Here is a 13,327-nt window from a genome sequence, read left to right on the forward strand (position 1 = left end):
TGAACTTACTCTGATTAACTAATAACAAGCTTCAGTAGCCTGGTACCCCAAAATGTTTGGGAATATTTAATTATTTTTCATCAATTGAGGTTAATGCTGTAACTTCTAGACTTAAAAGGATTAGAAATTAAAAACTATGCTCTCATATATTTGAGTTTTGTGCCATAAATTTCAATGCATAAGTCTTAAGAGTATAAGAAAAGGCCATCTGAGCTGACTCTAGAACAAAACAGAACAGGAATGTAAGCAGCTAAGAGTGGGAATTAGCCAAGACTACATTGTTTAACATTCCCCCTCCCTAGAGTCGCTCATTTAATCAGAGCTCGTTTTAAATTCTGACCTATAACATACGTCAAGAAGCATATAAGCTAATTTGATTATAATCCTAATCCGTTGGACTGGCATCTATCAATTGGCTATTGTGCCTAAAATATTTATTTGCCCAATTCTTACTCTGTTGCAGCAGGATTAAGACTTCAATCTCTAAGATTTGTTGTTTTTTTTAAAAAAGAGGTCATCGCCCGGCTGGTGTGGTTCAGTGTTTGAACATCGACCCATGAACCAAGGGGTCACCAGTTCAATTCCTAGTCAGGGCACATGCCCAGGTTGCAACTTCGATCTCCAATAGGGGGCATGCAGGAGGCAGCCAATCAATATTTCTTTCTTATTGATGTTTCTATCTCTCTATCCCTTTCCCTTCCTCTCTCTCTAAAATCAATAAAAACAGATTTTAAAAAAAAGTCACAGATACATACAGACTGAAGATAAAAGGATGGAAAAAGATATTCAATGAAAAACAGAAATAAATTTTTAAAAGCTGGGGTAGCAATACTCATACCAAACAAAATAGACTTTAAAACAAAGTCTATAAGATGAGACAAAGAAGAACCCAACAATTCCCCTGGGCACTCATCTGAAGAAAATGAAATACTAGCCCTAGCCAGTTTGGCTCAGTGGATAGAGGACTGAAAAGTCCTGGGTTCGATTCTGGTCAAGGGCACATGCCTGGTTGCAGGCTCGATCCCCAGTAGGGGGCGTGCAGGAGGCAGCCGATGAATGATTCTCTCTCATCATTGATGTCTCTCTCTCTCTCTCCCTCTCCCTTCCACTCTGAAATCAATAAAAACATATTTTTTTTTAAAAAAAAAGATATGTGCAGCCCTACGTTTGTTGCAGCATTATTTACAATAGTCATGATATGGAAGCAACTTAGGTGTCCTTTAATAAAGGAATGGACTAGAATATTACTGGAATATTACTCAGCCATGAAAAAAATGAAACCTTGCCATTTCACTTATATGTAGATTCCAATAAACTAAACAAATGAACAAACAAAACATACTCACAGATACAGAAAAATGATAGTTGCCAGAGGGTTGGACAGTGGGAGGATGGGCAAAAGGTGAAGGGGATACAGGCATACAAACTTATAGTTATAACATAAATAAGTCACGGGGGTGCAGAGTTCAGCATGGGGAATATAGTCAATAATGTCACAATAACTTTGTATGGTGACAGATGATTACTGAATTTTTCATGAACACTTTGTAAGTTACATAAACGTCAAGTCACTATTTGTACACCTGAAACTAGTATAATTTATATATCTACTATATCTTAATGAAAAGAACTTTATATTCCAGAATAAAATTTTCAGGAAAAGAGGTCACACTTTCCAGGTAGATCAGGATTTGAACCCTTGCTGCCGGAGTCTGAGGTTATGTGTAACTACTAAATTAAACACCTTGGAAGGTTGTCAGAATGACTAAATGGTTCCATGTATATACACAGTAAGAATATTCTTGCCAGCACTGTGATGGGACCTAGGAGTGAGCAACACAGCTTTTGTGCACAAACAGCTCAACTACTGTTCTGACATTTACAGCAAAGGCAGTCTCCTTATGCTCAATCATCCAATTCATGAAATAACCATAAGACTGGTCTAGTTCCACATGCCTGGCACATAGCAGACCCCCATAAGTAACTATAGAATGCTAGTGCTGCGGTTCCCGTGGGAGTCACCTCATTTGTGCTTCTAGTTCTCTCTAGCTCCACAAATCCACTCATTTGTGACTTGATTACCCACCTGGAACCATAACAGTTACGCCCCAGTTACATGGGCAACCCTCTGTGACACCCTCACCACCCCCAGATACCCAACCACCACAGGGGCATCTCTTCATCAAAAACCTTGCTTCCCTTAGGTGCGCCTCAGAAATGGGAAAATCCTGTCAGAGCCTTCAGCTCCAAAGGTCCCCATCCATCCCCACGCTCACATCGGCCCGTCTCTGCCCTACGCTGTGGAAGAGTCCCACTCGCATTAAGTGCATGGTGCATGTAAGATGAGACAAAGCCTGGGAGAGAGGAGGTAAACGGCTGGCATCCTTCATTAGAACTCACAGTACATTTCCTCACAAAAGCTGAGGATCTTAACCTTTTCTTTCTTGCCAACGCGCCAGAGGATTGAGCGCCCTGCAGTGACAGCCCCTCCCTGCAGAAGTGAGTCTTCATGAGGGAGGGGGTGGCATGGCCTCCCCGAAGGACGTATCGGAATATTGGAAAAGGGTGGTGAGAGGGGGGGACCTAGAACACCTCACAGGTAATTCTGATCTGCCCCCTGGAATGAGAACCGCTTTTATAGAAGGTCATTAGCTGCTGTTACATTATTGGGGCCACTCCTGTGCTACATGATTGTTCCAATAGGACTTGTAGAATCGCTTAAGAATATAAGCACAATTTAAATAATGTTTCTATGTGAGAAAACTCTTTCCAAGTCCCAAACAACAGACTTAAAACATTACCTACTTCCAATGTGTGACTGTCTGTAAAAGGGGGGAGAAAGTGACTAATCGTTAACTGTGAAGTCCTCTGGGTTCTTCAGCTGAGACTCACAGAAGCGTTGCAGTAAGATCCGATATCTCCATGAAATTGAACGCAAATTTTGTGTACATATGTATTTTTTCTGGAGAGCTTATATCATATGAGCCATGGCACACAAATAAATATTATTTTAAGAACTGCAACTATTAACTGCTTCACAGACAGAGAAATGTATATACGTAAGTACCAATTTCTGGGTCATATTTACAAGATGTAAAATGAGTCTGTACTTCTGTCTCTGTAATACACCTTTATTCTCATCTAACCCTCTGGCACCCACATAAATCTGATGCCACAACTTGGTTCAAATCTTGATGGAGGGGGAAAAAAATCTTCCAGAGAATTGCAGCTTTCCCATGCCCTAACATATAAATATTGGCGTATTTCTTAAGCAGCTGAGATTTTTTAGAGTCCAATAATAGGTTATCCTAATATCACAGAATGTGCTATAATCACTGGGTACACCTCCATCATCACCCATAGGCCACACACCAAATAATTACAGATGCCTGAAATGCATGTGACCTGCTCTAGAATTTAAACTGGTAAGCTGTGATTCAGGGCTATCCAATCAGTTACTGCACAGTAAAGCATGCAAAACAATGCCATGACGTGAAAGAAATAGAAACTGACCTTCATGAGATGCTGATTTATCCATTTTGTAAACGTTTTCTTTTGAACTTTGTCCCGTTCATCTGCAAGGGGGGGAAAAGACATAAAACAAGGTTGGTAAACTCCATGAATACACTTTAATTGTGATCAAGCATAGAAACAAAAATGAGGTATTCAAAAGAGCACTGTTTAGCGCATTTGCATTTTCTTGTTGAATTCTGGCAGCTGTAGGCTGTCTGTAAGGAAGTGTTAAAGAGCTGTGTTCTATCAGACTGGTCTCTTCCCAGAGCTGTAATTGCCAACATTACTCCCTTAAACAAATGTCCTCTGCATTCTGTAGCATAAGCCCCAATCACCACCACCACCACCACCACCAGCAAGATGTCTACTCTAAGCTTTTCACCTTCAGGTAAGTCCTTGCACTGAACTGCCCAAAGTGTTTCACCAGGTGTTACATCCCATTGGGTCTTCACATTCATACAAGAGAGGGATAGGCAGTTTCATTACCATTTTCAGAAAGAAAGGCTCAGAGAAGTTAGAAGAACTGTCCATGATTATTCAACAAATGGTTTAAAATTGTAATAAAAGACAGGACTGCATTCTGGTCTTCTGGTTTAATTACTAACCATGCTGCTTCTGTCTTAGATGCCCATTTTAAATTGTCTGGTAAAAAAAAAAATACATCCCACCTAGATCCTCACTACAGAGAGGGATACCGACCGCCCAGTGACTGCTACAGCAAGGAGGCAGACACCGCGGGAGACGGCTGCTGATGATGGAAGGAGAAAGACTATTGGAATGCTCTGGTTCATCAAGTTAGTATTTCAAAAGAGAATCTTAACCTTCCAAGGTCTAGAGTGCACATGCAGCGCTACACTACTTTCTTCCTCCCTGCGTCTAAGGAGGCAATCCCCTCCTTTCTCGTTTCCTTCCTTCCTCCTCTCTGTGTCTGGGGACACTCTCTTTTTCACTGGTCTTCTTTCCTCTCTCACCACAGTCCTTTCCCTAGGGCTCTCTTCATCTCTTCCTTCTCATTCTTTATCCATGAACCTTCTTAAACTATTTTAATGAGGCTAAAGTTTCTTTAAAATGCTTGTCCTACTTATTAATAGTATGTATGTACTTTACAATAATTTAAATATAAACACAAATATAAAAATAAATCATTTGGGAAATATATCTGTAAGACAAAGTTTACTAATATTAATACCAAAAAAAAAGAAATTAAAAAATGAACTTCTTAATGTATACAGACATGTAATCCATTGAAAAAAATTAATGCCCACAGGTACTCAATCTCTCTAGCAAATAGCAGTAGTAATATAAAATAACACAAATCAAGCTTTCTAACCTATATAATTGTCAAGATTTTAATTTAAAAAATATTGATGTTGACAAGGAAACAGGGAAAAGACACACACATATATATTGCTAGTGGAAAATTAAACCAGATTTAATTTGGTTTAAATCTTTTGGACACTACTCAATGCTATAACCACTAGTCACATTTGGCTATTTAAGTTTACACCAAAATTGGCCTAAGATATTGGACAATACAGATATAGGATGTTCCCACATCACAGAAATTTCTACTGGGCATCACTGCTCTACAGCAATTTGCCACTAAATATCAAAAGCCTTAAAAATGTACACATACTTTCTCCGCAAGTCTATTTCTAAAATTTGGTTGTGTGCAAAATGTATCTATAAGAATATGAATCCTAGTGTTTACAATAGCAAAAGAAAAGCTCTGCAAAAAAAAATGTGTTCAGTGATCAGAAAATGGTTAAATAAATTTTAGTAAAGCAATTCGATGGTTTGTTCAGATTCAATTTTCTGCCAAGCTACTCAATGATGGCATATTACTCAGAGTTCTTCTACACTTTAAACCAACATGAAAGGGCAGAAAAAGGGATCAAATAAACCTAGTTTGTATTTCATAAGCACTTATTCTCCAAAGTACCTCCTTCAAACCCTTTCTGTTTCCTGCCATCATCAGGGAGAAACAACATCAAAGACATATAAGCATAGCCTATCCTTTGGTTTGTCCGTAACAAATTCATTCTCAGTGCCCCAAACATCTAGTTTACTTCTTGACTTAATTAACACTGGGTGTTAAAAAATTGGAGAAGAGTTTGCAGAAAGCAGACCTAGAAGACAGAGGCTTGCTGAATCTGAATATAAATGCCCAGAATTTATGCTAAAATTGTTAATTTTGCCTGATTCCCAATGTAAAATCCCCAGACACTTTGCTTATAACTACTCCGCCAAGATCAATAATATTAATAATTAATAACCAACATTATCATCCACAAAATATTTATTAATCATCTGTTGGCCCCCTCTGGGGCATCATCTACACCTCACTCCTCTTTGTCTACCCCATAGTAGATACTATAATGTTTTTATGCACTCAACAAATGAATATCACAATGTGAATTATGTTTCAAAAAGGACAATCCAACTCAGAATAACAATGTATAATCATTTATATAACGTACAGTAGATACACCACTGAATCTCTTAAAGCAAAATATGGTGCCTTAAATGTCTTTCAGCCTTGCTATTGTTAATGCATTCAGAATAAAACTAAAGTATTCATTAGTGTCTAGGGCAAGAACAAAGGGAAGTAATCCAGTAGTCCTCCTTCCTGACAAAATGCAGATTCTATACTTCCCTCATTACCCAGTCATTCATTCCAGCCTCTATCAAGTCCTTGGATGAGCCCAGTGCCACAGAGGCACAGAGACCACAGGGCTAGACAGAAAGAGCACAGGTCCTTCCTCTCTACAGCTCATCACCTAGAGGGCACCTGACAAGAAGGCAGTGTGGTAAGCATGCCAACTGCACAAAGGATGTGACACTCACCATGCAAGTAAGCACAAATGAGAGGAAGACCAACCCTGACCAGGGCAGTCAGGTGGGGCTTAAAGGAAAGGAAGTAGAGTAGCAAGACAGAAGCTGACCATGTGCAGTGTTCTCCATCAATAAGAAACCCTGGTTTGCCCTGGCCAGTGTGGCTCAGTTGGTTGGAGCGTTGTCCTGTACAAAGGAGGTGGCAGGTTCGATTCCAGTCAGGGCAAATACCCAGGTTGTGGGTTTGGTCCCCAGTTGGGGTACATGTTGGAGGCAACTGATAGGTGTTTCTTTCCCCTGCCCCTCCCCTCCCCTCCCCTCAAGAAAAAAAGAAAAAGAAAATCCTGGTTTAAAAATTTCAGACTGAAAGAGCCCTAGTTAGAACCCAAGCACTGAGATTCCCTCCGGAGTTGCTTCCATTACCCCAAGATACTGTCATCCTTCGAATGGAAATGCTGAACACACCTCAATCTCAGTCACAGACTGGGTGCTGAGGAATGTGGCCCTGCTGTGTGATGTGAACTTCGGACAAGGTAATGCAAATAATGGGACTTCGGTGCCAAAGTCTACCGCTCATATCACATTTTCAGCATTTCTAAGCCTCCAGCACAAGAAAAGAGTGGACAAAATAAAGATTACTTCCTAGGCAATATCCATATTATTCCCACCCAATAATAATCTAGGATCCTAAAGTAAAATAATCAAGAAAAAAAAACATTAAAATGTATAATTAATTTAAAATCCTTATAAGTAAAGAACAGAAAGCTTCCACATCAAGTTTATTAATTTATTGAATCATAACATAATAATATGAACTCTAACAATCATGTTTTTTCTTCCCATTAAATTTAACATGTTGCATGTGTACTATGTAAAATCCTGTCCTCTTGGTATATAACAGTTAATAAAATCTATTTCTTTTTTCTAAATTAATAAAAACTGGTCCCTATCAAAAAATTTAACAATTCATTATTATCAATAACCCAAGTATTCACATTATCCCAATTATTTAAAATTTTTTCAGCAGTTCATTTGTTTAATTGAAATCCAAATAAAGTCCATGAATTGTGATTAGTTAAAAAAAAAAACACACATAAAAATAAATTAAAACTGGCCCTATATTTTAAGGAACATGAAGAAATAGAACATATGTTCTATAGACCAATCGCTTATTCATTAATTTCTTACCCATGAGGTACAGCGAGAAAGCTGATTTAATCAAATAATTTACCTCCAAGTACGGGTGAGACATTCACTTAAATAATTAACTATAAAGAGGTTACTTTGATCACTGAGGTTTTGCCTGTGGTGGTTACTGACAGAAGCTCAACAGTTTGCTTAAAATGGTAGATGGGTGCTAAATATCTGACAGGTTAATACTAAGATAATATTTTAGGATTATGATCTACAACTAAAGTTCATAAGTAAGGTACCAAAACTAAAGCTAACTAAGCAAGACACATAATTCATAAATGCTGACACTGTTTTCTACCAGTAACAATCCAAATCTTCTCTTTTTAACCACGGTAAACCTTGATCGGTCCCATTCAAGTATGCCAAGGGGAGTTCTTTAACACTAGGCTCCCGAAATGCTACCACAATGAGGAAAGAGTTAATGTGGACCTTGAGGGCCTCAACTTTCTTCAGGAAAGCAACTTATAATCAGAGAATAATTTCTAGTCTGGGGAGACTGTGATTTACCACTTTCCATATGCACTATTCCAAAAGGGAGTATTCCCGATCGCACCATCTAATTTCCCAATTACCAGCCTCATAATGGTTCTTTATTTCATTTCAGTGAGGGATGGCCAACGCTGAGATTTATATTTACGGCAATGTTGCTATGACAACAAAAAGGAGACATTATTCCTGGGATTTAAACCGATTCAACTGGTTTTATAGACTACCCAGTTGTTTTTCTGGATAAAGTTTTAAAACACTGCTCTATCGGAAAATTATTTCATTTACAGGCTAAGTTTTAAACGAAAATATAGTACAACGTGGCTGGAAATACGTAATAACACAGAATGCAATGAATAACAGAATTCGGGGAAAACAGATGTACAAAAAAGAGCATTAATTACTTTACAATTTATACCTACTGGTTTTCAGTAAAATCCAATCCTGAGTATTACATCAAGTACATCGCACTGAGATTATATAAAGGCATATGCTATGCACAACAAGAGGGAGGGAAATTCTCTCTCGGGAGCCTCTTCAGGTTTCTGAAAGGTGCCCCACAGCCAAGCAAACTAACACTGACAGCGCTGCTGGCTGTCCTTCCTGGGAGCTGCAAGCATGAAAGTGACATTGCGAGGGAGACTACTGACCCATACAGCACATCAGCCCCGCCAGCTGTGCGTTCCAGTCTTGGTCATGTCTCATGAGCTGCCCCATCATTCTGCAAGGAATCGGTCCAACAGGTCCCTACACTCTCTCCGTACAAACTCCGACGTGCCCGAGTCCTGTTAACAATCTATGCAGAAAGGAAAACACGGACTAGACACTCCCACTTGCCAGCTGAAAACTTGTCGACTCCCCCTTTTAAACAAACATTAGCAAAGCCAGCCTCCTTCATTTTTGGGAGGGGGACACATGCAGGATTACTAAAAAGAAACTAAATTAGCTATTTCTCCTTATAATCTTAAAGACATCCACACCAAGTCCCTTAAAAAGAGTTCTGATTCTCTAACTTCCTTGGCAATGAGGCAAAACAATAGGTTGTTAGTTAGATTTCTCTACTGAACCAGCTCATCACATTCTCTCTTCTAACACCCCCGGCAGAATTCCCCTGGAACAGAAACAACAGCCAGCCAAACTTGTTTAACAATTCCTAATGTGCCTGCTAGGAAGTGATTTGGAAAGCTCAATTTATAATCCAAACACATATCCTTCAGGGGAATACCACTACCAAGTATTCCTTTACGCATACTTCACATACTTTAACAGTCGATAACTCAATTGGTGTTTCTTTAATCATGTAAAATAAGTGTGTATACATTGTGGGGGGCGGGGGGGGGGGGCATCCTGCAGTTTCACTTGCATCTCAACACTTCCTTGAGTTGGATGGTACATGTTCATCTTAAAGACGTAAAAACCAAGGTTTCAAGAGGTTAAGAAACTAACCTAAGATTCCACAGCCTAAGTGGGATCTTAAAGCTGATTTCCAAAACCCAGTTCTGTTCTTTGCCATCAAACATTAGAGGCCCTAATTTAATAATGTAGGGAAAACAAGGAGTCTTTAACTTGTAAGGACTTCACTTCTGAGCATGAAGAAATGAAAAAATGAGAACCCTTATTCCAAAGAAGCAACAGACCAAGTATCTTCAACACTCCTATGTTTGTCTGAAACATAAGACAAACAGACCTGCCTGAATAGAAACTGTACAAACAGTAACTCCAAAATAACAAACATCACACAAAAAAGCATCACTATTTATTTTCAGCAACAGAAACCAGCAAATTCCATCGCGCCAAGGGAAAAGACACTGCTAGATTAATCACTGCAAATATGTTTTGAAGCATCCATATATGACTTCTAACTCGATTATAAATCTGTAATAATAAATGTGTAATATGATAATTAGACTGGACAGCCAAACGACCTTTTGGACATCATTCCGGATGTCCTTCTGGACGAAGCCACGGTGGCGGGGGCTGAGGCAGAGGCGGTTGGGGCGATCAGACAGGCAGGAGAGTGGTTAGGGGTGATCAGGCAGGTAGGTGAGTGGTTAAGGGCAATCAGGCAGGCAGGTGAATGGTTAGGGGCGATGGTTAGGGGCGATGAGGCAGGCAGGCAGAGGCAGTTAGCGAAGATCAGGCAGGCAGGCAAGTGGTTAGGTGAGATTAGGCAGGCAGGCAAGCGGTTACGGGCAATCAGGCAGGCAGGTGAGCAGGAGGCGAGCAGTTAGGGGGATCAGGCCTAAACCAGCAGTTGAACATCCCCCAAGGGATCTCAGATGGAAAGAGGGTGCAGGCCAGGCTGAGGGACCCCCACCCCCCATGCACGAATTTTGTGCACCAGGCCTCGAGTATACTATAAAAGAAAAAAAATGTATCAACTTCTGCTGAGAAGTTGAAAGTATGTATCTGCTTAGTTAGTACCCCTTCACTTCCTTTCTCTCTCTTTCTAATGGTTTTTGTTTTAGAGCCCTTGCCTCCACTACAGAAAAGCCTGAACCCACCTATTTCCATGGAAGAGGATTATAGTATTAATAGCAAATATTTAGGGAGCACTTACTCTGTGTCAGGTATTATTCAGCTATAGACATAGACTGCATCATCCTCACAACAACCCTGGGAGATTATGCCCATTTACAGAAAAAGAAACTGAGGCACTTTAGAGGTTAAATAACTTACCCAGACTACTAATCAAGGCAAGAGGTGGAGAGAGATGTACATGGTTTGCAAAAGCATGTTAAATATTAGCATTTCATACTTGGAAAACAAAATGCTAACTTTTTAAAAATAAACTGACAGAAAGTAAGGAGTGAAGCTTGGCAGCATCTTCAAAGGTGTGGATACACAAAAGGTAGAATTTCAATTCTGCAGATCAGTGATTCTAAAGCATGGAAGAAGGGGAACCACGATGCTCTATTAACAGTAGGCCAAGCATGAGGTTTCTATGTTGTTATTAATAAGTATCAGATGTGAATTTTAAAAGACTAAAAAACATACATTGTAAAAGGCTCTATCTTAAAAAGAAAGGACGGAAGGAAAGGAGGGAGGGAGGAAGGGAGGGAGGGAGGGGAAAATATGAGGTGCTGGAGTTGTTCAAAAACAAATAATATGGGGAAAGTGAAGAAGGGAATCCAGTCAACTCCCCCACCATTGCCCAGAAATAGCATTGTAGTACAATACAGGAAAAGCAGCAAAGGTTTGAAAAGCTACAAGATTTCCGTTGTTACAGAAGAAAGAAAACTGGCTGGGTGAAATAGTTGGGATTGGTGAAAAGACCATTCCTGAAAGTGATAGACAATGTGTAGTTGGTTACCAGGAAGCAAGGTAAGAATAGATGCTTTCTACTGGACCTCACCACTGCCTGCCCCTGCCCAGTCCCAAGTCAGCTCACCGCTCACCTAGGGGCTCTGCCCCTTATCCTATAGTAACAACTCCCTTGCCTGCCTGACATGACCCTCACCCACAGCAGCCTCAGCAAATATCACTGGGGAGTGGAGACTGTAGATGAAATGGGAGGTAAAAAAAAAAATCTAGTTGAAAAATCTTACCAATATTCCCATACAAACATCATTCCGCTTTATTTCTGTGAGTACAGAGCTACAACCGATGCTCATTTTCCAGTTAATTCAACTTTGGTCTGTATGACCCACCTCTGTGGAACTACAGACCTAGAGGAAGACAGTTCTTTTCTCTGAGCCTTAGCTATGACCGCCTTCTCCTCCCTTTCTGTTTTGTTAAAAAAAAAAAAAATTATTATTAAGAAAATCCCATTATGGTCATGCTATTAAATATTGGCAGGAAATATTTGGATATATTTGTTTAGCATACAAGGATGTTTACTGTAAAAAAAAAAAAAAAAAAAAAAGTTTGCAAACCATTTTCAAACTCCATGGGTCAAAGAATACCAATGTGACTTCCCAGTAATTTCTTAGCTTAGTCATTACTGCAAAGCCTATAGCTGATCTCCCAGTAATGAGTACTGCTCTGCCTCCACTGTCACTGCTTTTGGCAACAGCAGATTCTTATTCTTATGCTACTGCACGATACAAAGCTTTGGTTGAGAGAGGCTTTCTTCTTTCATTTTCAAGGTTCAATTCTTCCTGACAGGAGGTTCAATTTTAAACAGAACCCTTCCTCTTCTACGAGAATTGACAGCGTAAAAAGGTTTTAATAAGAAAAGGTTGTCCCTTTCTTATTACTGGCTTTATCACTTTAAATTCTCAATCTTGATGGGGGTTTTTTTTAGCTTCTGCTTTTGTGTAACTATTACTTGTTAGGATTTGAATCTATATGAAATTGTCATTGATTTCTGCTACAGTCCCTCCTTGATCAGAGTATAATCAATCTGCAGCTTTTATGCTGAATACTAAGTACAGTTAAAATCCACATTTTCTAAAGACATTTTTAGAAACAAATAAAACCATTAGAAAAATATATAGGAAACTGTTTTTAAAGTGGTTGGATAGGGAGATTATTTCAAAACACATTATAAAACCCAAAAGAAACTGAAAATATAACGGGTGACATATTTGATAAGGAATTGATGTAATAGCAAATACTATAAATGAAGTTTCAAAAAACGACTGACTGAAAGAAAATATCTGAAAATATATATATGTATATAACCCAAAGTAGATTAATAATTCCAATTAATCCATAAGAAAAAAAGACAGCTCCTCCTCAGTTACAAATGATGTAATAAGCATACAATACTGGTGTGTGTACAATGTCAAAAGCTTTTCTGAGGGCAACCTGGCAGATTCATTACAAATTAAAATGCATATAATTTCCGAATCAACAATTCTTCTTGCAGGAAATATCTGCATACATTTGATTAGCTGACAAGGATGTTTACTATAGAAAAATATTTGAAACCATTGAAATGTCAGTCAATAGGATGCTAGATGAATAAGTTATAGTTCACCCATCCTGCATGAAAAAGATTCTAAGATATATAGTTAAGTAAAAAAGTGCAAAATAATAAATAGATATAAAGGATGCACAAGACATTGAGGAAGAACAGTTTCATCAGAAGAGAGTGGAAACTAGAAGGAAAGGAGATTGGTATTATATATCTCATATTTCATTCTGCATCTTTCCAGATTGTTTGAATCTTTTACAAAGAAGATGTATTGGTGTTGAAGGGTTTCAAGAAAAAGCCTCCCGAGATGTGTCCCTTTGGCATGTGAATTATTTTAAGCTGAAGGCAATTGAGATCCTGCGGGCTCATAAGAAACTCTTTCTTCTCCCTTAAAGAATCTAAATCAGGAATCCTGCCCATAAAAAGAGTTATTCCCAG

General features: G+C 39.0%; 1 protein-coding gene across 1 annotated transcript in view; it reads right to left on the bottom strand.

The window, feature by feature from the left end:
• The window catches only part of DST (dystonin), a gene marked incomplete at its 5' end in the record, with an annotated part of 425,995 nt that overhangs the window by 247,553 nt on the left and 165,115 nt on the right, over nucleotides 1–13,327 (bottom strand). Inside the window, one exon of the mRNA XM_081094138.1 lies at nucleotides 3,514–3,575. Within this exon, the coding sequence (XP_080950264.1) occupies nucleotides 3,514–3,575 (62 nt within the window). The remainder of the gene's footprint in view (nucleotides 1–3,513; nucleotides 3,576–13,327) is intronic.

Source organism: Myotis nattereri (genome assembly GCF_964212035.1).
Source record: "Myotis nattereri genome assembly, chromosome: 6".
NCBI classification, from domain to species: Eukaryota; Metazoa; Chordata; class Mammalia; order Chiroptera; family Vespertilionidae; genus Myotis; species Myotis nattereri.